General features: G+C 46.0%; 1 protein-coding gene across 1 annotated transcript; it reads left to right on the forward strand.

The window, feature by feature from the left end:
- Positions 1–24,686, forward strand: Catsper3 (cation channel sperm associated 3). The gene is made up of 8 exons (XM_021180581.1): positions 1–174; positions 1,588–1,741; positions 13,964–14,203; positions 20,003–20,185; positions 20,926–21,066; positions 21,441–21,560; positions 23,448–23,602; positions 24,509–24,686. Exons 1-8 carry the CDS (start codon positions 77–79, stop codon positions 24,603–24,605), a joined length of 1,188 nt encoding a protein of 395 aa, XP_021036240.1. The 5' UTR covers positions 1–76; the 3' UTR covers positions 24,606–24,686.
- Positions 24,687–24,971: the final 285 nt, after the last annotated feature.

Here is a 24,971-nt window from a genome sequence, read left to right on the forward strand (position 1 = left end):
TCAGGTGCCAAGGACCTTAGGCAGAGGTGTTTATCTGTATGATAAAAGTGAGGGAGTAAGACAGAAAATTTGGAAAATGTCCCAACATTTTCACCACAACCCTGTACGAGTCAAGTCGGGCTCACTGTTTGCTACAGCATCGGAGGCATTGCAGGCAAGACTGAGCAAGATTAAGTAAGTACCCACAAGACTCAGCAAGATTAAGTAAGTATCTTTTACCTCCATGTTAGGAGATGAGTGAAGGATAGCCTTGGTTCAGGACACCCAAACTCTTCCTCTTCCACAGGTGTCTGTGTGCACCCCAAGATAGAAGAGCTTGTCTCAGACACGCCAGTCTCTCTGGAGGCCAGGGTTGGCACAGTTGCTGTTAACCTGGAGTAATGTTTTTTTCTATTAAAGTATTGGGTAATTTCAAGAATTTTTCTTTCTTTTGCCACAGGGCCTATTTAAAATCATATGATGAAGACGATTCATTTTGTTATAGATGATAGAATATATAGAATATATATAGTTGGAGGGTTTTGTTGCTATTGTTTCTTAACTGGGTGTGTGTTATGTGAGTGCCTGCATGTATGTATGTGCACTGCCTGTGTCTGTGTTGACAGAGGTCAGAAGGCGCTTCGGCTTTCCCTGTGTGTGGTTGTGTTTTAAGACGAAGACCTCATCATGTCTCAGGCAAGCGACCTTCCGTCTTCAGCTTCTGGGCTTCTGGAGTAGGTTTGGGACACCGCAGATGCAGGCTGCTACACACAATTTAAATTGTGTGTGTGTGTGTATATATATACACACACACATATATATACACACACACACATATATATATATAAAACCATGGGATAACCATGTGGAACTGAAGTCACCTTGTTCATTTCAGCTTCTATTCTTTTGGACTCAAATCCAGATGAAAGAACTTGAACTGTTCCGGTCTTTTGTTTCGGTTTTGTTTTGAATCCAAACTGACCAGTGTAGGTTTCCCTGTTCCTTAAGAAAAACGCCTACCACATTTCACTTGTGAGCATGAAATGCTATCACATGGAAGTATTCACTCATTTTATAAGCAGAACACATACAGGTGTTATTTTGTATCTCCCTCATACCATCTCAACTGGCATGACTTGGCTGTGTGTTCCTTTTCTCTTAGGGTGTTTGAGTTAATAATCAAGACTTGTGAGCTTATGTAGTTGTATGTACATATGTATATCTGTGACTATATGCATATATGTGATTATAAATCAGTGATATATGTCATTTGATGTGTGCGTGCTTATTCATTAATAAGTTTTTCCTGGGATACTCAAGTAGTTCCTTGTGTTTAAGGAAACGTTGTCTGAGACGTAGTGACCACTCTTTTTCAGGAGTCCAGGGAGAGGAGCCTGGTAGGGGTAGGCTATGCTTATGACCGTGTCTTAGGGGTCACTGTGTCACTCAACTGTTTATAAGCACACAACCCCCCACCCCCAGCCCCACCCCACCCCACCCCGTACATTTCCTTTCCCAGTGTGGGAGGAACAGATGCCTCAGCCCTAGGAGGGGGGCGTTGAGTGGGACTCTCTGTGTAACCACGCCTCTCGTCCCTCCTTTTGGCAGGAGGAAGGATAAGGAGTGCCAGGCTTACTTCAGGAAGGTTATCAAGAGCACTCTCTTCCAGATTGTGATGATCACCACGGTCACCACCAACTCCTTCTTACTGGTCTTGGGGACTAATTATGACATACAATTCAAGTTTTTCAGAACCTTTGAGGTGAGCTGAGCTGAAAGCAGCTTTAATTCTTACTACTTTGCCTGCATTGTTTCTGAAAATGTTAAAATATTTCAAAGGCATCTTTGTTGCGAGAAGTTTTCTATAGGAACACTTTTAGAGACCTTTGACCTCCACATCAGCTAGTGGCAGAAAGCAGCAGCAACGACATGGCTGGTAAACCTCCCAGAATTCTCTCTTAACTTGTACATGGAGATGCTGGATATCACGGCTGAGTCTCCTGGGCAGCATTTCCAATGGAGTTAGGGTCAGTTCCTGTGGGGAGGAAGCAGAGGGGCACCAGGGTGTGCTGGGCTGATGTCAGGCTAGCTATCCACAATTGGGTTGCCCACAGCAGCAGCTCAGTAGTGAGTGTAGAAAGTTCTTGGTCATCTCTGAAGGGGCTGGAGCTTGCAGGACTGACCAGGCAGAGCTCCCTCTAAAGGGCTGTGCACTTAGGGGAACCCGAGGAAGATTTAGCAAGCTATAGGCATACATATACCACCACCACCACCATCATCATCATCATCATCATCATCATCATCATCAAAGACAGCACTCTGATAGAGCAAAAAGAAATAGAACTACAGTCCTCCAAGTGAAGCTCCTGCTGCTTTTGTTTTTTGTTTGCTTGCTTGCTTGAGACAGGGTTTCTCTGTGTAGCCCTGGCTGCCCTTGAACTCACTGTGTAGGCCAGGCTGGCCTTGAACAGAGATCTGCCTGTTTCTGTGCAACTGCTGCTTGGCAAAGCTGCTGCGTCTTAATCGCTTGGCAGAGTTGGAAGCACACTTTCTGAAAGGCTAGGAAAAGGGACTTAGAATGAAAGACACAATGGCAAGGACTGAGGTGAAGTCGCACACACCATAACAGGACAGAGCAAGCTGGGATCTGATCCCCACAGGTAACAAAACCCTACTGCAAAGATATGGCTGCAAAATCCAATCAACTCGGGAACATCTGACTCTAGAGCAAGCACCATGTCCACGGAGATGGCCCTGGGTGTAAGAAGGGACAGAAACAAAGATACTAAGCCCAGAAAACAACTAGACATCAAATAAAACCATTTAAAAATGAAGGCTAACGTAGGGCAAGCAGTTATGTACACAGATGGTGACTCAAATTAAATGGAGGAATTTTAAAAACTCATTTAAAATATAAGTGATAAAAACCACTGAGAAAATACTGAGCGCTGGTGTCGAGGAGTAGACCCTGCTCACGGATGAGAGGAACTCTGGTGTTTCAAATACCCATGGACCAGAATGCTAAAAATCCAAACCCAAGAAAAATCACCCCAAAATGTGTAAATTGAAAGGGTACACATTGCATACCCAAGAACATGGACTTAACCCGAGAATCACTAAAACGATGGAGCGGAATAGTTTGGCTTCAGAGCATTCTCTGTGGCAATTTGCCCAGCGATAGTGGGGTGACATGCTCAGTCTCCCTTGGGGGAAGAGAGTGTGAGCCAAGAACGTCGGGCGAACAGGAGGGACGCAGATTTATAAAGGGCACAAACTCCCTGATGTTCAGAAACGGGTGTGCAGCCAGCCTGAGTGGCTGGAGAAGCTTCGCACCGGTGCTTTTGGTGATGAGCATGGAAGGGTATAGCTGTCTGTAGAGTCAGCGCTGACCGCCATTTCCCAGGAAAACATGTTCGGCACACAATGGATGTATCCCTTGATCCTAAGGCTACAGTAGGACTGAAAGACAAGGCCAACCAGGAGATCCAGATACAACAGTTTTAGAACTTTTTTTATTTTAAAATTGTCTTTATTCTTTGAGAACTCCATCCATACATAATTATAATAATAAAATATGATCACATGTATCTTCCTCCCCTCCTCTTAATTCCCTCCATATCCCTCCTACAATGGATGTACTAGAATTTCATATCTTTAAATTATTTTTGATGACCCACTGTCTTAGGGTTTCACTGCTGTGAACAGACACCATGACCAAGGCAAGTCTTATAAGGACAACATTTAATTGGGGCTGGCTTACAGGTTCAGAGGTTCAGTCCATTATCATCAAGGCTGGAACATGGCAGCATCCAGGTAGGCATGATACAGGAGGAGCTGAGAGTTCTACATCTTCATCTGAAGGCAGCTAGGAGAAGACTGGCTTCCAAGCAGTTAGGACGAGGATATTAAAGCCTATGCCAATAGTGACACACCTACTCCAACAAGGCCACACCTAATAGTGCCACTCCCTGAGCCAAGCATATTCAAACCATCACACCCACTAGTCTGGCTAGTGTGTGTGTGTGTGATTACCTGCAATATCTGCTAGCACTCCGACAGCTGGCCAGTAGGGAGGCCGTTTCCTGGTTGGCTTGAGATGATTTCTCTATGTTCCATGCCTTCTCTGTGGCCAGCTTTCTGCTGAAAGGAAGCTTGTACTGTCACCAGCAGCAGGGTCTTATCATGTGGACCCATGTTTAACAGACACCTTAGTTGTGATGCTCGCAGTAGTGTTATTCTGAGACACTGTAAAATCTGTGAGAAAGCCATGGGTAATAATGAAAATTTTCTCTTCTATTTATTTTTTCCAGCAGGAAGGGGATGCTCACACACAGTAGGCAAGCACTGGACCACTAACTTACATCCTCTGCTCAGGACAGCTTACTTTTTTTCCTTCCATCTTCCATGTTGTTTGTGGTGTTTATCTGTTTGTTTATAGCAGACCTGAGCTTGTGATCTTTTTGCATCAGCTTCCGGAATGCTGGGACCATCCTGTGTTCTTGACAATGGAGATGTTGTGGAGAGAGGAGATGAGAGATGTGTGGACGATGTTAAATTAAAAGTCCGTGTTTACACTGTGTATGGTGGTCCATGCCTTTAATCCCAGCACTCAGGAGGGAGGCAGAGGCAGGCAGATCTCTGTTAGAGGCAAGCCTGGGCTACAAAGAAAGTCTGTTTGGATTGACATTGTCAGCATGAACTGCTCTATGTTTTCTGAGAACAACTAGAACATTGACCGACTCAGCGGTTCTGCTTTCTTGGCGCCTATGATGTCAGCACTGAAACTGGAGCTTCTTCGAGGAATAGCAGATTCAGGAGCTATGCTGAAGGCTTGAATATCTTGTCATCTACTCTGTAAGGAAGCTGGCAGAGTTTATTGTGCTCATGGCAAAGGGATGCAGGAGATAATTTGGGAATACTTCTGCTGCCTGGAGATGAGCTAACTTGAAGTCCAAGGATAGTAAGGTACCATGGCTAGAAAATTCTCAAAGGCTGGGAGCTCCACCTTAACCCTGAGATGCTAGCTGCAGGAAAGAAGCAAGCTTTACTGGTACCTCTGCTGTGAACCCTGACCATGATGAGTCACCTGTGTGCCTACTCATACTGCCGTGCCTAACATTTCTGCTGGCTTATTTTTGTTTGTTCATGCTCTGTAGCCCAGGTTGACTCCAAACTCATTTTATGTATATGAGTACACTGTAGCTCTCAGACACACCAGAAGAGGGCATTAGATCCCATTTCAGATGGTTGTGAGCCACCATGTGGCTGCTGGGAATTGAACTCAGGACCTCTGGAAGAGCAGTCAGTATTCTTAACCACTGAACCATCTCTCTAGCCAACTCCAAACTCATGATCCTTCTGCTTTAGTCTCCTAAGTCCTGGGATTCATACCATGCATTTATTTCAGTTGACGTGTTCTGGTCTGGTGACAGCTCAGGTGAAGCAATGGATCTGGGCCCTGAGTATCAAAAAGAATCCAGCAACACCGTGTGCCCGCCATGGAAGAATGGCATCTGTCGCCTTGCTTGGTGTAAACCTGAATGTTTGGGTCTTTTGGAACCAGCTGCCTATGGTCAAGAAACATAGAGGAGAGGAGGGTTGTTCTTTAGTCACACCACTTGGATTTAAAAAAAAAGATTGGTTATTTATATATGTGTATCTCTCCCTGTGTGTTATGTGCATACACATGGTGATACTCGTGGAGGCCAGAAGAGGGCGTCAGAGCCCCTGGAGCTGGAGTGACAGGCAGTTTTGAGCTACCTGATGTGGGTGCCGGGAAATGAACTTGGGTTCTCAGCTTGTGCTCTTAACCACTGATCCATCTCACAGTGCTTGGAGTCCTTACCACAAAGATTTTTTTTTTTTTAAATGAGTGGGGGATTTAAATAGTGAATGGTAAATTTCAAATTAGTCTGGGGATACGGGCATAGGTTTCTATTATTAAGAACAAAGTCTTAGTGAACATTGGAAGATTGAGGAGACTCCTGTGTATTTCATCTGACCACAACAGAAGGTAAAGTTGCAAAGCAAGAGAGAGCCAAAGCCACGGGGCTTAAACAGCCCACTCGGGAACAGCGCATGCGCCCTGGAAGAAATCGAGGAGGAGAACAGCATTCCTACGATCTAGTGAAAATGGGAACGCAACACAGCAAACCTATGGAACAAGTGAAAGGAAGTCCTGAGAGGGGAAGTGGCTGCTGCCAAGTGTTACAAAATTAGATGGGCCAGCAGGATGGCCCCCAGGTACGGGTGCTTGTCCCATGAGCATGGAGACCAGGCTTCAACCCCTGGGACCACAGGAAGGTGGAAGGGAAGAAGCAGCTGCAGAGATCTGCCTTTACTCCACAAGCCTCTGTCGCTGTGACCCCCCCCGCCCCCTCACATGCAAATCCTTTTAAAATAAAAAGAGAACTTAGGTAAATGGAGGAAACAGTTATGATCAGGGCAGAAACTAGTGAGAGAAAAATGCATGAGACAAGCTAAGGTATCAGACAGAGGGAGACATGATGGAAAAGAATGGAGGTTCAAACCAGACAAAGATGGCCCGACATGATAAATGAGAGGGGAAAGGGATCCAGGACAGTAGACGCTGATAAACTAGAGAACAGGTTAGAATAGACTTTTAAAACCTTATATCCCACTGAATTGGAAAATCTAAAAGAAGTGAATGAATTTCTAGATCCTACTAAAATGAAAATAAACAACCTTCTTGACAATGAAAATTACCTTTCATTCAACATCATAGACCAGTAAGCACAGATAACCAGAACGTTATGATAAATATTACAAGCTGAAGGTTAAGGAACACAGTGGGTCCTTCTGACTTGACTGGCTGGTCCTCATAAGGGGAGTACTGTGCATGTATATTTATCATTCAGAGAAATGAACACAGATAGTGTCGTTTCTAGTTTTGAGACTAGACTTGATCTGTTAGTGTCCCTGTCACAAGCCAGCTTTCCAAGCTGCAGACAGGCTAGTTAGATTTGTCGATTCTTGGAGAAATCAAGAAAGGGGAGGGGAGACCCTTTTCTTTATTTAAATTAAAAAATATGTTTTCGTACGAAGGAATGGATATGCAAGTAGTTAAGAGACATCTCTAAAGATCGATCTTTAAAGATCTTTTAAAAATTAAAATATAACTACACCATTTTCCTTAGAGTAATAATTTTAGTGGATCCACAACAAACAAGATTAAAACTGTAATAAGAATATCCCGACTGAAAACATCCAGATTCAAGGATTCTCTGATGAATCCTATCAGTCCTTTAAAGAAGAATTAGCCTCTCCAGCCTCCACATGCTAGGGGGAGGAGAGGGCACTAATGGCTCTTTATGAAGCTAGGGTTACCCAGCTGCACATACAAGAAACAAAGAACAGAAAATAGATGCAGAACTATTCCCTCTGCTCTCTACAAACCAGATCTAAGAACACACCAAGAAGATGATGGACCATGCTAAAGCTGGCTTTGTTACACAGGTGTGGGGGCGGTGGGAGTGGGGTGGGGTGGGGAGGCTCAGCATGTGCAGACAGACTCAAGGACAGAAATCACGTGGCCTCTTAACTGAGGCAGAGAAGGCGTTTGATAAAACCCCAGATCCCTTTGTGATAAAACCCCTGAGCAGACCAGCAATAGGGGGAACATATGTTGATGTATCTCCGGCTATCGGGGACAAATCTGCGACAGGAGACTGAACTGGGAAAAACTGAAGGAATTCCTGCTAAAACCACATACTCTTTTCTTTCCGGATGTGTTGTTGGACATCTCAGCTAGAATGGTGAGACAAGAGAGGCAAATCAAGGAGATGCAGAGAAGGAAGGTTGGCGTCTCTAACTGCAGAGGAGGACTCTTCAGAAGAGATCCCAAAACGCAGCCGGGAAACTCTTAATGGCAGCGTACAAAAGTCAGCATAGAAGCCAGAAGCCTTCCTAGCCGCCAGTAATAAATGCTCTGAGGAGGACACTGGGGGACAATCCCATTCACAGTTGCATCAAAGCAAAATAAAATAAAATAAAACAAACCACCCCACTCCCAACCAAACCCGTGTAGGTCTGGTGGGCGAGGCTTCCGCTGCCAGACCTGATGACCCGATTCAGTCTTCCGTGTGGGATGAGTGAACAGGCTCCCACAAATTGTCCTCTGACTACCCCAGCTTACTGTGCCTATACACACCCAAGTGCATGCACACCTGGAGGCCGACGCCACGCTCATGCACGGGAAAAAGGCCATCATGTGAAAATGGCTGTTGTACAAATCTAGTGTAATGTCCATTAAAACCCCAACATCATTCTTCACAAAAATAGGGAAAAACTCACCCCTATAGCCCATATGAAAGCACAAATAACCAAGTAACCAAGCACTGTTGGGCAAAAAGAATAATGTTGAAGCCTTTTCCCCATACCTGATCTTTAGTTGTACTCCAGAGCCAGAGTAACGAAACCAGTACAGTCTGTCACAGAGACAGCCACGTAAATCAACAGAACAGAAGAGCAGAGGCAGACACGAGCACACATCGCTATAACCACCTGATTTCTTACAAAGACAGCAAAGCACTTGGAGAAGAGATAGCATCTTTAACAAATGGCAAGGGTGGGATAGAGAGCCCAGTGGGTAAAACACTTACCAGGTGTACTGGCTATTTTTGTGTCAACTTGACACAGCTGGAGTTATCACAGAGAAAGGAGCTTCAGTTGAGGAAATGCCTCCATGAGATCCAACTGTAAGGCATTTTCTCAATTAGTGATCAAGGGGGGAAGGCCCCTTGTGGGTGGGACCATCCCTGGGCTGGTAGTCTTGGGTTCTATAAGAGAGTAGGCTGAGCAAGCCAGGGGAGGCAAGCCAGTAAAGAACATCCCTCCATGGCCTCTGCATCAGCTCCTGCTCCCTGACCTGTCTGAGTTCCAGTCCTGACTTCCTTTGGTGATGAACAGCAGCATGGAAGTGTAAGCCGAATAAACCCTTTCCTCCCCAACTTGCTTCTTGGTCGTGATGTTTGTGCAGGAATAGAAACCCTGACTAAGACACCAGGCAAGCATGTGGTTTGCATCCCTAGCATCCACATGAATGCTGGACAGATGGAGTGGCTTGCCTGGAGTCCCAGTACTTGGGAGGTGGAGACAGGGAGTGTTTAGAGCAAGCTGGCTAGTTAGACTGGCTGAATAAGGAAGAAACTCTGCCTTAATATATACTGTAGAGAGTGACTGAGGTCTCCACACAAATACATACACATGTGCATGGACATCTGTGTGTATACATGCATATATACACATGTAAACATACATGTATGCATATATACACATATAAACATCCATCCATACATAGCTAACATATGAACACACATACATACATAGGTACACATGAACATACATGCATAGTATACACACACATACACACACACAAACTAGTCATGTTGAGAAAACTGTATACCCACATATAAAAGAATGATATGAGATCTTCATCTCTGACCCTGTGGAAAAAACAAAAAACAACAAAAAACCACAAAAACCAAAAAAACCTTGAGGTAAGACCTGGAACTGTGATTTTCTAAAGAGAAAGAATAGAGAGAGTTATGTAATCTTCAATAGATAAGTGTAGGTTGGGACTTTTTGCATAGGAACCCAGGTGTTCAGGAGATAAGACCAACAAAAGGGACTGTGTCACATTAAAAGACTTCTGTATGGCAAAGGGAACCGAATGGAGCAATGAGATGCCTACACAACAGGAGAAACCTTCATTAGATATATATCTATCTGACAGGATTAATATCTGAAACAAAGAATTCAAGAACCCTAGCAACAACAAAACAGCCTAGTTATAAATGGGCTAATGAAACAAGCAGTTTACAAGAGAGGGAAGAGACATGACCAACAGACATGGGCAACCCCATCGGCCATCAAGGAAATGAAAATCAGAACCACCTGAGGAGCTAGGGAGATGGTTTAGCAGCTAACAGTCCTTTCCTGCTCTGCAGGAAGACCTGAGTTCCATTCCCAGCACTCACACTGGGAGGCTCACAACTGTCTGTGACTCCAGCACCACGGGCTCTGGCCCCATGAGCACCCATACATACATGCTGCACATGCACAGATGCCTACCTAAAACACATCTTTAAAAAAAGCTACGACGTTGAGATTCCATCTTACTCCTATCAGAATGGTAGTAACTAAGAAAACAAAAAGGGGGCCATCTTAGCAGTTAAGAGCACTTGCTGTGTAATCATCATGATCAAAGTTCAGATCCTAGCAACTATATAACAGTCTCATCGATGCCAGTAACAAGCTCCGAGGGATCTGGCATCTGCCTTTGCCCTTTAGGTACAAATACCAAAGAGAACTCTTAGACAATGCCAGTGGGAATGTAGACTTAGTCCAACCTCTGTGGAAATCAGCATGGAGTTCTCAAAAACTAGAAATAGGTCTTCCGTGAGGCTCTGCTGAGTCACTCCTGGGTAGTTCCCCAAAGGATACAACCATTATATCAAGGAGATACTTATATATCGGCGTTTATTGTGGCACTATTACTAATAACTGAGTTATATAGTCAACCTCAGCAGCCAACAACAGAGGAAAGAATAGGAAAATGTGCATGTGCGTAGTGAGGTTCATTCTGTATAAAGAATGAAATTATATTCTTCATAGGAAAATGGATGTCATCGGAGACAATAGCATTAGGTCAACTTAGCTAGTCTCAGAAAGAAATGTGTTTGAGCAATAGAAGTCGTCTGTATGTCCTAGATTTTATGTATTCACACACACACACACACACACACAAACCGTCTATGAATAGATTATGGTAGAACTGAGGTTCCTAGAGGAACAAAGAGGACCAATGAAGGAAGAGTAGGAGAGTAAGGCAGGGGGGCAAACGCATTTAAGATACAATGTATTTGTAAGAAGATTAAAAAAAAAAGTAAACTAGAAAAGTTTCAAATATGTGTAAATCAACACATTTTAAACCAGTGGGTCAAAGAAGAAAGCACGGGAAATGAGCACGTGTTGTGGGCGAGTGGGAATGTCCACGCAGCATGGTTGTATCTGACCCAGTGAAAGCAGTGCCCTAAGGGAGTTCACCGCTGTGAGCTGGTCAGTTGGCAGGAAAGAGCCCAGACTACTTGAGGGGCTCTGAGCTGAGTTGAGAGCCTCACCTCAAGTAAACAGAAAAGGAAGACCAATAGACAAGGAATGATCCGCAGCTGTTTCCATGGATACAGAGAAAGCACTTGCACTTGATGAAATCAACATTTTGTAACAAAACAAGCAAACTAAACCTGTTAACAAGTTAGGCACCGAAGGAAAGTTCCTTACAAATAGAAGGCCTTCTAGGGGTTGGAGAGGTCGCTCAGCGGTTAAGAGCACTGGATGCTCTTCACAGGATCAGGGTTCGGTTCCCAGCACCTACTTGGTTCACAACCCTTTGTTCCAGGGGATCTGATGCCTTCTTTTGACTTCTAAGGTCACCAAATACATATGATATACATAGACATACATGCTGATAAAACACTCATACACATTAAATAATTCCAAATAATTTAAAAATTAAGGACATTAAGAAGAAAACCCACAACTAACATCATACTTAACATTAAAAGGTCAGGAATCAGACAAAACCGACAGCGTTTTACCCTAGTCAACACTGAACTTGAAGTTCTGGCCAGAGTAATTACATCAGGAAAAAAAAGGTAGCCACAGGAATGACAGTATATGACAGTACTACAGGCTAACAGACAGACATACAGACAGACACACACACACATACAGACACATACACACACATATACACATACACACATATACATACATACACATACACATGCATGCACACACACAAGGGCCTACACACAAAAAGCACACACATGCACTTGCACATACGTACACACAGATGCATATACACACCATGCACACACACTCTAATAATAATGACCTAATGGGGACTGGCACTGTACCTCGGGCATGGCGGGCATCTCCAGTGTGCATGAGCCCTGGGTTTGATCCCCAACATCTAGAAAGAGAAGCGGAGGAGGGGGCTGGGGGTGGGAGGCGGAAGAGAAGAAAGAAAGTAATGAGCTGCAATGGTGGCAGAAGAGTGATAGAAGAATAAAAGGAAACCAAAACCAGGAGGAAACAGGAAAACGAAAAGCAGAAATGAATGAAATAGAAAACAGATCCGACTGTAAGCACCAGGGAAGAACAACAAAGCCCGGAGCTGGACTCTTAAACATAGTTAAAATGGCTTTCCTTTGTATGACAATTAAAAAAAAAAAATCAAGGGAGAGCCATAGACGTGGTAGGTATTTCAAAATCTGATAATTTGGCAGGCAGGATTGCTCAGTGGGTAGAGGCGCCAGCTGCCAAGTCTTACGACCTGAGGTTGATCCCTGGGACCCACATGGTGGAAGGAGAGCACTGACTTTTGCAAGTTGTTCTCTGACCTCCTCATGTAACGCCACGACACCTGTCGGTGGCCTTGCACACACGTGTGCACAGGCTAAGTAAAACGGGATAAAAACGAACTGTAAAGCCCAGCTTAAAGAGGGAAAGCTGATGAGTCACACTGCCAGTGCATTTGAAAACCATTATTTAGGAAAGAATTTACAAAATGGACTCTCAGTAAGATAGTAAAAAAAACAAAAAACAAAAAACAAAACCGAAAAAACCCCGACCATCCATCGCATAACCTTGCTGACCAGAAAGTATTACCTTAGAAGTTTGAATTTGATGCTCCCACACCCCCAAAACCAGCCTACACTGGACTGAACGTTTTACATGCGCTGTTTAATTCTGGATGCATACAATTCTTTTGGTTATGAGATACATGGGCATCTGGTCCCACCCACAGAATGGTCATTTCTGGAGCTAGTTCAGCCTTCAGGCCCAAAGGTAGATGAGGCCAGAGTGGAGCAGGGAAACAGCATGCAGCTGGGGCCATGAACTGGGTTATGACCTCTCAGACCACTAGGAGACAATGCAAACAGCGGAAAAGGATGATAACCATCGCCAAGGTGCGCTTTTCCAAAAGCGCGCTTTTTTACTGCGCCCCGAACTCATCGCTGCTTTTACCCAGTTGCCGTGTTTGAAACTCGGGGCCTCGTGGCTCTCTCTCTTCGTGTTATCCTTATGTCAGTGGCAAACCCACCCTCCGTGCAGAAGACTTCTCACACGCCTTGCCTGGTTGACTGTCACCTCGCTGACCCCCGAGTTGCTCTGGCCAGCTCCCTGTAAGTCTCCGCACTGTGCAGAGACCGAGAGCCTATGGCTCCTCTGCTCAGACTTCCCCGACACTGGGAATCCACTCTACTTATCCATTTCCCCTACCTAAAACCGGGCTTGCTTGACCCGTGGTTGTATGGTCTTTTCAGTCCCAAGTGAGTGAATTTTAGATGACTATAAAGATGACAAATGAATTTTGATTCAGAGAAAAGTCTTAGATGCTTCTAAAGGACCCGATAGCAAGAAAAAAGCCATTGGAGCTGTAGGGGAGGAAGAAACATTTGAAGGAGATTGGTTCAAACAGTTTAAGAGTGGTTTTTTAAAAAGCAGAAAACAGGTGACTTTAGTTAAAAAGCAGCTGACTTGACTGATCTTTATCTATGATGACAGCAATGATCATAAATGTAGCTAGATATTTGTATATTTCACCCTAAAAGTGATATTTGTGTATTTCACCACATTCAGGATAGCCAGAAAGGCCTTGACTTTCTCTCAGGGAATATTTTTGCCAGGTGGTCTGTTTCATTGAATACTGACCAAGGCCTGTGTATATACATTTACAGTCAGCTGGTCAGCTACAAGGCTTACATCTTGGGGAAACCTAGCTCTGGACTTAGAGCCACAGGCAAGGAAGACTCAGAAAGGGAAGAGAACCAGGCTCCTTAGGAGAGCTAGGGGTTCTGGGTACCTGCACACCTGATAGGGTGGTCTCAGCAGGGAGAGGGACAGAACGCTGGGGCTCTGCATTTGTTTTGATCTCTAACCCCTGTGACCACTGCAGGTCTCAGAGCTTTTCTTTGTATCTGTCTATGTCTGCGAGTTCCTCATGAAGGTCTATGTGGACCCCATTACATACTGGAAGGATGGCTATAACATACTGGATGTGATCATTCTCATTATTATCACCATACCCTATCTCCTCCGCAAAATCAAGGGGAATCATTTTGCATACCTCCACTTTGCTGATGGCATCCAGTCTCTACGAATCCTCAAGCTCATCTCCTACAGTAGGGGCATCAGGGTGAGTGCTGGTGTGCGTGTGCGTGAGTGTGTGCACCGGAGTGTGGGAGTGCATGCATTTGCATGTGTTATGGGATGCTTTCTAAGAAATAATGACTTGAAATGTTGCCTTTCTGTTAGTTTGTTTGACCCTGTGGCCGGTTAAACTTGACCGATATCATCTCAGTCTTGAAACTGATAAGAAAGGTATGATTGGCTCCATTCTAAAGATGAATAAGCGGAGGCACAAGGTTACTCAGAACCTAAATGTCAAGGCTGGGGTCGACAGAGATGATGCAGCAGTTGAGAGCACAGATGCTCTTACAGGGGACTCGGGTTCAGTTCCCAGAGCTCACACGGCATCTCACAACCCTTCTGTAACTCAAGTTCTAGGGCCCGCCCGCTTCTGATCTCCACAGACCTGAGGTATATACAGAGTGCACATACATACATACAGGCCAAAAACATAAACTTTAATAAAACATCAGGGCTGAGATCTGAAAGCTGTTTCTGGCTGTACCGCCAACCTGAGCCTTTCTTCCTATATGTGGTATAGTAGCTGTCTTTCTTTCCTTCTGTTTGTCTGTCTGTCTGTCTGTCTTTCTTTCTTTCTTGTTTGGTTTTTTTTTTTTTTTTCAAGACAGGGTTTCTCTGTGTAGCCCTGGCTGTCCTGGAACTCACTCTGTAGACCAGGCTGGCCTCGAACTAAGAAATCCTCCTGCCTCTGCCTCCCAAGTCCTGGGATTAAAGGCATGCGCCACCACCACCCGGCTGTAGCTGTCTTTCTTACGGTACAGACTGTTGTGAGCTGTATGCCAGGATTTGCCAGTATTTGGGTGGCTTTGACCACTGGCTGCCATTTCTTTTTTAATGGGCAACATCTCATTGTTTTGGTAAGGCCACTCTGAAGGTGCCATTCCCACCATCTCCCTGAGTTGCCGAGACCATGGGGCAGCCTTCAGAACATTTCAGAACAGGCAGGGTGAGCTTGGGCCCTAAATGTGAGCTCTCTTCCTGGGAGACACTCAGAGACACCCATTCCTTACATGCATGTAATCAGATGCCTGTGTATGTACATGTGGGTGCCTAGGCCTCACTCTTCTCCAGTTCCCGGTCAGTGTCTGTACTTCCTTGTTTCTCGTCATGGCTTGCTTTCTTCCCCCAACTCCTTTCTCTCAAAAGACTAGCCCCTCCAAGGTTGCTGGCAGTCTCTTGTTACTACTTTGTGGCCTTTTGCCTCAGTTTCTCCAGGCTGCCTTCTCAATGTGGATTTTCCTGGCCGGGTCATTGCTTGGTTTTGTTGGCATTGTGTTTGCTGTTCTCTTGCGTTCTCCTCCCCGGGTGATCTTTTCTGTTTTCTAGGATTCTGACCGGCAGACACAAGTGCCATCTGGAAGTTTCATTCCTTCCTCGGACGTGTGTGCGTCTAACCTCCGAGCTCACCCACTCTTGGCTCGTTCTTACATTTAAATCCCTGGGCCCAAGTTCTTCCTCCAGCCTTTTGGTTGCTGGTTGAGGTGTGCCCCTCCCCCAATCCCATTCAGTCACCAAGTCAACTCAGGTGTCATCTTTGACTTTTCCATCTTCAAGCTTGTTGTGTGATGGGATGGTTTGTATATGCTTGGCCCAGAGAGTGGCATTATTAGAAGGCGTGGCCCTGTTGGAGTAGGTGTGTTACTGTGGGTGTGGGCTTTAAGACCCTCATCCTAGCTGCCTGGACATCAGTACTCTGCTAGCAGCCTTCAGATAAAGATGTAGAACTCAGAACTCTGCCTGCACCATGCCTGCCTGGATGCTGCCATGCTCTCACCTTGATGATAATGGACTGAACCTCTGAACCAGTAAACCAGCCCCAACTAAATGCTGACCTTTATAAGACTTGCCTTGGACATGGTGTCTGTTCACAGCAGTAAAACCTTAACAAAGACACATGACCTAAGTAGTTATGAACTTGTTTATAGCTCTTTATTCCTGCTACTTCTAGCCTTTGGTTGGGTTCTTGCAGTGGGGTCCCACCCAGCTGAGAAAGCAGAACGGAAATCCTCAGCACCAGAGGAAGTGCTCTAATGGAACATCAAGTCTCCCTGAGTTTTTGCTTCAAACACCTTGTTTGTACGCTATAGCCAGGTGCTACCATGTGTACTGGAAGGAAGGGATAGGGATGTGTGAAGATCTTCGGATCTGGCCACTTCCAAAAAGCCCATCAGCTAGTTATCAAGGCCACGGGCATGAGCCTGTGAGAGGCAGTTCATAATAGTGTGAGAAAGTCCTGTCCCTGCCTAGCAAGGAGACAGGCAATTAATTACACATTCCCCAGTTCTTTCAGAATGACCCTGGAAGCACTAGTCTTATTCCCCAGGGGGATGTAGAGCAGCGCATTTCTCTGAGTTGTCCTTTCTACTGCCTAGAATAGCCCCATGGTCCAGCCCTCACCCCTCTGTGTTCAGCTCCAAGATTCCTTCCTAGTTCTAAGCCACTCTTAAGGGTCACTGTGCTCAGGGGCACTAGTGGTTGGAGGTGGTAGCATGGGGAAAGAGTCATTGTATTGTACTGTGACCAGAACAAACTGGTTCTCTAAGCTTGTGGCCCTTCATCTTGATACTTGTCTACTGCTTGCAATTATGTCTTAGCCATGTTCTTTTGATGTGAAAAGACACCATGACCAAGGCAATACTTACAAAAGAAAGCATTTAATTGGCGGGTGGGTTACAGTTTCAGAGGGTTAGTCCATTATCAAGGCAGGAACATGGCAAGAAGTACAGCAGGCATGGTGCTAGAGAAGTAGCCCAGACCTACCTTCTGATCTACAGGCAAAAAGAGAGACTTCCTGACGTGGGCTTTGCTTTCTCTAACCGAGCAACACCTCCTGATCCTTCTAATCCTTTCAAAGAGTTTCTCTCCCTGGTGACTAAGCATTCAAATATATGAACTTATGGGGGCCTTTCTTATTCAAACTACGCCGTTTCACTTCCTGGTTCCCATAGGCTTGTAGCTGTATTAAAATGCAAAATTGTATTCAGTCCAACTTCAAAAATCCTTATAGTCTATCACAGTCTCAACATTGTTTAAAAGTCCAAAGTTCAAGGTCTCTTCTGAGACTCATGGCAAACTCTTAACTCTGTACTCTCAGTAAAGTCAAAATGAAAGGGCAGATCACATACTTGCAATGACACAGGACATAACCACCATTCCAAAAGAGGGTGAACAGGAGCAGAGTGAGGAAACACTGGACCAAAGCGAGACAGAAAACCAGCTGGACAAACTCCCAACTCGGTATCTCCATGTCTGGTGTCAAAAGATTCTTAAGGTCACCAATTCCTTTCAGCTTTGTTGGCTGCAACATCGTTTTTCTCTCTTGGGCTGGTTCTACACCCTGTTAGCAGCTCTTCTTGGCAGGTATCTAGGCTCTGGCATCTCTAACATCTTGGAGTCTCCAAGGCAATCCAGGCTTCATCTTCAATGGCCTTTATTCATACAATGGCCTCTCTGAGCCTCCATGCAGGGATACTTCTGACACACGCCTGACCTCAGCAGCTTTCCTTGGCTGAAGAGGAAGATTGCAATACTCCTTTCTTGTTGCCTTGACTCTAAAGACAGAACCGCATGGCTGAAGGTGCCAAGCTCTGCTGCCTGCTGGGGCTAGAACATGGCCTCCCCTTGTTCAAATACATTTCATCAGCTTCTTGTTTTCTTTTTTAAAAAAGATGTACTTATGTACTAAAAGATGTAGGAGTCCACTGTAGCTATTTTTCAAACACACCAGAAGAGGGCAGCAGATCCCATCACAGGTGGTTGTCCACCATCATGTGGTTGCTGGGAATTGAACTCAGGATCTCTGGAAGAGCAGTCAGTGCTCTTAACCACTGAGCCATCTCTCCAGCCCCTCAGCTTCCTGTTCTCAATGGTTTCCTTCACTGCCGAAGCTTTTCTTTTCACAAGTTAGAGACTTAGCTAGCTAGGGTCTCGCCCCAAGGTCATTACTCCCTTTATTCTATTTAGCATCAGGCTTTTCTTTAAACTAGACTTGGCTCCATTGCACCTCCTGGTGCTCCCTTTTTTCTTCAAGCTGTGCATTTTGTATTTCTCCTTCCCCCATCTGCTGCTTTTCATTACAGATCTTCGTAAGAGTGATTACTAGTAACCATAGGAAACACTCGATAGTAGGCTGTCTTGAAATCTCCTCTGTCAATGCCATTAATCCAACCTCTCCACCCCACCCCACTAATTTACCCTCCCTTTTTAATTTAGCCTCAGTCAGAATATCAGGACAAAGGCTAATATTTTGGCTTCTTTGCTAAAATATTAAAAGAATGGGTTGTAGGCCATTTACTAATATTCTTTCCCACTGGAATTTCTTGAGCTGGGCCTCCATAGTTTCAATTGCTCTCAGCACTGTCTTCCATGATCCTAATAGGATTGCCCACTAAGCCCCACTTAAAGTGTCCAACTGTTTTTTCCAGTCCAAAGTCCCAAAGTCTTCTATATTCCTGCATAAACCAGTATGGTCAGGCCTGTCACAAAAGTACCCCAGTTCTTAGTACCAACTTTTGTCTTTTTTTTGACAAGATTTCTTTTTGTAGTCCTGGCTGTCCTAGGACTTGGTGTGTTGATCAGGCTAGCCTTGAACTCAGACATCCACCTGCCTTTGCCTTCCGAGTGCCGGGATTAAAGGAGCACACCATCACTGCCTGGCACCAACTTCTGTTCTAGTCAATGTTCTATTGTACCATGACTGAGGCAACTCTTATAAAAAGGAACCATTGAACTGGATGTTTGCTTACAGTTTTCAGAGGGTTCATCTGTTATCATCATGGTGGAGAACATGGAAACAGTACAGCACACATGGTACTGGAGAAGTGGTTGAGAGCTACATCCTGATCTACAGGCGGAAAGAGAAACTGCCTGGTTTTTGAAACCTCAGATCCCATCCCTAGTAAAATACTTCTCCAGCAAGGCCATACCTCCTAATCCTTCTAATCCTTTCAAAGAGTTTTCTCCCTGGTGAATACACACACACACACACACACACACACACACACACACACAGGGTTTTTCAAGTTGGCCTTGAACTCTCGGAGATCTGCCTCCAGAGTGCTGGGATTAAAGCCATGCACCACCATACCTGGCTAGGTCATTCCAGTTTAAGCCACTACAGTCTATGAAAACATTCTTAGTAGCTCCATGTTCATAAAGCACTTACTCAGCGAAAATCTCAAGGCATGGTAAGTGAACAATAAATGCATTTGGCTCTCCAGGAATGGACAGGGGAAGGGAGGATGAGGTAGTTACCTGTTTTACAGGAGGGAGATTCAGGTCCTAAGATGGGGAGCTGCCTGTGAAGAGAGGCCCCCCCAAAAAGTGGGGAGACATTTTCTCTTGGCTCTCTCTATCCTCAGGTACATGGTGGTGTCCCTATTCCTACTAGATTTGGGGGAATTTAGGATGAGCTCTTAGCTGAGAAGCCCAAATGCAATATCTAGGGATGGCCACAGAGTCAGACTGGATTCAAGTAGCGAGGTCAGTGGGGCTGAAGGAAGAGGTGACCCCGACCTGACAAAGTATGTACAGTCTGTCCATGACACAAAATGGATGCCTCTGTGAGACTGGTGCGGCCCTCAGTCTGGGCCCCATTCTGACCATTCACTCATTCACTCACTCACTCACTCATTCATTCATTCATTCATTCTGCTGATACTTATTTAATATCTACTATGTGCCAGACATAGCTGGAGGTCCTGAGGATCGCTGTGAGCTGGGGAGGATGGGCCTGCATGTTCTGGAGTGGGTTTCCTCAGCAGCCCACGTTGTCCCTACCTTGCAGACGCTCATCATTGCTGTGGGGGAGACGGTCTACACTGTGGCCTCAGTGCTGATACTGCTCTTCCTCCTCATGTTTGTGTTCGCGATCCTGGGATTCTGCCTGTTTGGCATGACAGACAGAGGCGACCTGGAGAACTGGGGGAACCTGGCTTCAGCTTTCTTTACTCTCTTCAGTTTGGCCACGGTACTGAGCTTGGGAACCCTGGTAGGGGTGGAGTCTGAAGAAGGGAGCGTCCAGGAAGGGTGAGCATGTGTACAGGCTGAGCCTCTCTGGGACCTTCTCTATGTTCAGGTGCTTATCCTGTGGGTACAGGGGAGCTGGGACTTGGTACGCTAGGACTGGTCAGAAGCCAGTGGCTTCTGTTTCTGTCTATAATTCCGTGATTTTACAAGTCATTCCATGTGTTGCACAGGGTAATAAAACTTGAAAACCTTCTCAAATGATACTTAATTTGGATTAACCTTAAGTTATAAATAAAGCCCACAGCACACAGCTTGCTTTAAAAAACAAAACAAACAAACAAACAAACAAAACCCCTAAGCTGTCACCAATCCACCCAGAATAAGCAAAGCCTAAGTCTTGAGGTCTAGACTTTTGAATTATATAAAGAGAGGCATTTAAAAATATATTTGTTTTGGTTTCTTTTTTTCCCCCAAAGACAGAACTGGAAATAGGCTGTGCCTTTTAGGAGAAAATGGGAGACCTTGAGAGAAGAGACTCTCATAGGCACGCTGGTTCCCACCTAATGGCACCCTACATTTCTGTGCCTCTGTGTAGAGAGGATAGCCAATGGGTGAGATGTCGAAGGATTGGAGTGGAGGCTGAGCTGATCTCAGTGGAGTCGGTGCTACGTTGGCATTGGAAATAGGAAAACCTACTCTGCTGGGCCCCGGTGCTCAGAGTACTCTGTCCTACCTGACCAGGTTGATGGCTGGACTAACCTGCAGGAAGAGCTGGACAAGAGGAAGTTTACCGTGAGCCGGGCGTTTACTATCCTCTTCATCTTGCTTGCATCCTTCATCTTCCTCAATATGTTTGTGGGTGTGATGATCATGCACACGGAGGTGAGGATGTGTAGTGTGTGCTCGTGTGTGTGTGTGTGTGTGTGTGTGTGTGTGTGTGTATACCCATGGCTTAGGTTAGGTGTGGCAGGTATGGGTCAGGTTTCTTGGACAAGCTGGAATTGTGTCTTATGAAGAGGTGTAGAGCTAACCAAATGGCCCCCCTCTCATGGGTACCCAGCCCTGCAAGTTCATCACTTTATGATGGAGGGCAGCAGACCAATGGAGCTTAAGCAACCGTTGCAGGGGCTGGGCCTGTGTGGGGTGGGCCTTTCTGCTGAGGCCTGAGCAGCAGGGCAAGCTAGGCAAGGAGAAGGGCTTGAAATGGAAAGGGTGTAGGGAACACAATCCTGACTTTGTATATTCTGCCGCGTTAGGATTCCATCAAAAAGTTTGAGCGGGATCTGACGTTGGAGAGGAACCTGGCGATTATGGAGGAGAAGCAAATAATCCTGAAACGCCAGCAAGAGGAGGTCAACAGGCTGATGAACACACAGGTCGGATGGCACACCAGACACACAGAGGGACAGTGAGGACTAATGGGATGCCCAGGAGGAAGGGCTTTGGACTCCAGTAGAGGGCAGGTGGGCTCAGGCATGCCTGGCTTTAGGTAAAGCAGGTTTTCCCTTGTGGCCTCTAGAACCAAGCGTTCCTTTCTGTGTTTGTTGTTCTCCAAATAATTTGGATGAGTGAGTATTGCATTTCTTTTCTTTTCTTTTTTTAATTTTTTAAAGTATTTTTTTTTTAAAAAAACGGGATCTTGCTGGTTACCCAGACCAGTCTTCCCCCATGCCCCCGGCCCTGCTCCAGCCATACTTTATTTCATATATGTGGGTACACTGTCACTTTCTTCAGACACAGCAGAAGACGGCATTGGATACCCATTACAGATGGTTGTGAGCCACCATGTGGTTGCTGGGATTTGAACTCAGGACCTCTGGAAGAGTAGTCAGTGCTCTTACCCGCTGAGCCATCTCTCCAGTCCCCTGAATACTGCATTTATCAAGTTTATCAAGTTCTCTACTTAGTGGATGATTCTCCACTGTGGGGTCCTTTGGGAAGGATCACTTGCACTGCAGCTTCTCACTGAGGGCTTGTCTGACTCCAGGCAGCTCAACTCCATACGGATGAGGATGCTCTGTCAGGGAATTGCTCTCTTATACCCCCACACTCCTAAAACCAGGACAAGGGAAGCTCACCGTGTTGGCAGCACTCTTCCTTTCTGTTGCATGTTCTCTCTTTCTCTTCCTCTTCCTCTTTTCTTCTTTTTCTTTTCTTTTTTTCTTTTCTATTTTTGGTTTTTCGAGACAGGGTTTCTCTGTGTAGCTCTGGCTGTCCTGGCACTCATGTTGTAAACCAGGCTGGCCTCGAACTCAGAAATCCGCCTGCCTCTGCCTCCCAAGTGCTGGGATTAAAGGCGTGCGCCACCACCTCCCGGCTCTTTTTCTTTTTTAAAGATTTATTTATTATAAGTGAGTACATTGTAGCTGTCTTCAGATACCCCAGAAGAGGGCATGAGATCCCATTACAGATGGTTGTGAGCTACCATGTGGTTGCTGGGATTTGAACTCAGAACCTCCAGAAGATCAGTCAGTGCTCTTAACTACTGAGCCATCTCTCCAAACCCTCTGTCCCATGTTGTTGGTCTGACTTGGGAGTCCTCCTGGGTCTCTTGTCTGTCAGACCCTCTCCCCTTGGCCTCATTTCTGAATCAGAGGTGCCTGCCAGTCTAGCTATGCCCCAGGTTTGTTCAGGAGGTTGCCCAGACTCACCCTTAGACATTCTCTTATTCCTTTGGTCTCAGGGCAAGGGTGGGGTCTTGCGCGCATCCAACTCAGCAAGACGCTGCAACAGGATCCTTCTGCACATGTTTATTGGGAGAGCTTGATTGTAGAGGCGAAGAGACCCTGAGCCCAGAACTGGTGCTGCTTATATAGGCCTAGGAGAGGCGTGTCTCACACCCAGATTGGTTATGCACTATACCTCATTTGCATGTTCCTCATCTGATTGGTTACTCTCTCTCAGTATCTCACAGTACCTCATTAACATACCTCATTTGCATGTCTCACATCTGATTGGTTATTCTCTCAGTACCTCATTATCATACCCGGGCCAGGCAGTGTTTTGGCAAAAAACTTTACTGCATAAGTAAGCATTGGTTGTTTGCCCAAACTTATGCGTGGTGGCCAGCAGTAGCCTGCGCCACTCTGCAATGGCACATGTGGCTTCCCACAGTGGGGGGCCCATGAGACTCTGTCATCCTTTCAGGGTCTGGGCTCAGTGGTCAGGATAAACTTGAGACTCTTGGGATCCATGGCGGTTCTCAGGTCTCCGTGTACCTTGGCTGCTCCTGCCTGTTGGTCTCACATTGTTTCTGCCTCTAGAAAAGTGGTAGCATGAACTTCATTGATATGGTGGAGGGCTTCAAGAAGACCCTGCGGCACACAGACCCCATGGTTCTGGATGACTTCAGCACTAGTCTCTCCTTCATCGATATCTACTTCGTCACTCTGGATAACCAAGATGTTATTGTCAGCAAGTGAGTTACTGGTCCTCATGGCTTCTTCAAGGTCAGGGCATGTGGTAGACCCTGGGGTTGTTGAAGGGTTGCTGACCAAGATCCAGGACAGATGGGTACACTAAGGCCTTATGAGAGTACAGGATCCCACATATGCTGGGCAGTTGTATACATGAATCTGTGGTAGAAGGGACTCTGCTCTTGACTTGCCCAACCCTCTTTTATTTGTATCCTGTTGTAATCAGCTCCTTTGTCCCTTCAGGCCTCTGCTTGTTAACTTCTTGCTAACCCCTTTCCAGGGAGCAGGAAGTGTGTATGTGGTGGTGATAGGAAGCAGGGATGGGGTAGTAAGTTTAATGCAGGGGATGCTAGCTTAGCTCTGCTACTGTCTTCCCATGTGACTTTGAATGAGAATCTGACCCTTTCCTGCCTGGTTACCTAAGGAGCCCCTGGGCCAGTTAAATGACAGAGATAATCTGCTGCAGGCCTTATTCTCAATGTCAGCTAGTTGGAGGTTTTGACTGGCAGCTGAAGAGCTGTGGACACTTAGAGACTTCTGAACAGGAGTAGATATCCTAAGCCTGACTTCTGGATGAAATCCCTCCAGAAGCCTCAGAGACTGGGGTAACCAACAAGGAGGGGACCAGAGAATGTCCACGGTGGGTCCAAGAATAGTCCAGGTATTGTTTAGGTATTGGTTTATTCCTGCTTTGGGGTCCAGAAGATGAGTTTTGATGTACACCAGGGGCCCTCAGTGGGGTTACAGATGCGGGATTCCAAGCTGCCTGAAGTGTCCGTTCTCTTCCCATCCTACAGACACCTGTGGGCATGGCGACTTGCGCATGCTAGCGTGTGGTGTGTGGTGTGTGGAGAGGGGGCTGGCACATAGCCTGCCTCGTCAGGTTTCCCTCTCCCGCTCTGTTCTAGGCTTCAGGAGCTCTACTGTGAGATTGTGAACGTGCTGAGCCTGATGTTGGAAGACAAGCCCAAGGAGAGCTCGTCTAGTCTCTCGGGACTAAGTTAGAGGTAGCCGTAGCTGGGAGTGCGTGGCCTCGAAGACTATGAGAGTCCCATTAAACACAAGCCTCCAGGGGTGGTTTCTTAAACTCACTGGAAGGTTGATGTCGGGGTGTCCCTACTTTTGGGGGATAGGCCTAGATAAGTGCTCATCTGTAGGCTGCACAGGCACTGGCATGAGAAGAGTAAGGTTCGAGACCTGCCTTGGCGAATGAGCATATCCTGCAGCCTCCCTGGGTGCCACAGCAAGGGTCCACAAACTCCTGGGGAGGCTGCTTGGGGGCTGCAGACCAAGACGCAGCAGCTGTGTGTCATAGTCCTGCAGATGGCGCCCGAGGGCTGATGTGTGCAGGGGTCAGGCTGACCTGGGCAG

The sequence above is a fragment of the Mus caroli genome, chromosome 13 (genome assembly GCF_900094665.2).
Source record: "Mus caroli chromosome 13, CAROLI_EIJ_v1.1, whole genome shotgun sequence".
In the NCBI taxonomy this organism is placed as follows: Eukaryota; Metazoa; Chordata; class Mammalia; order Rodentia; family Muridae; genus Mus; species Mus caroli.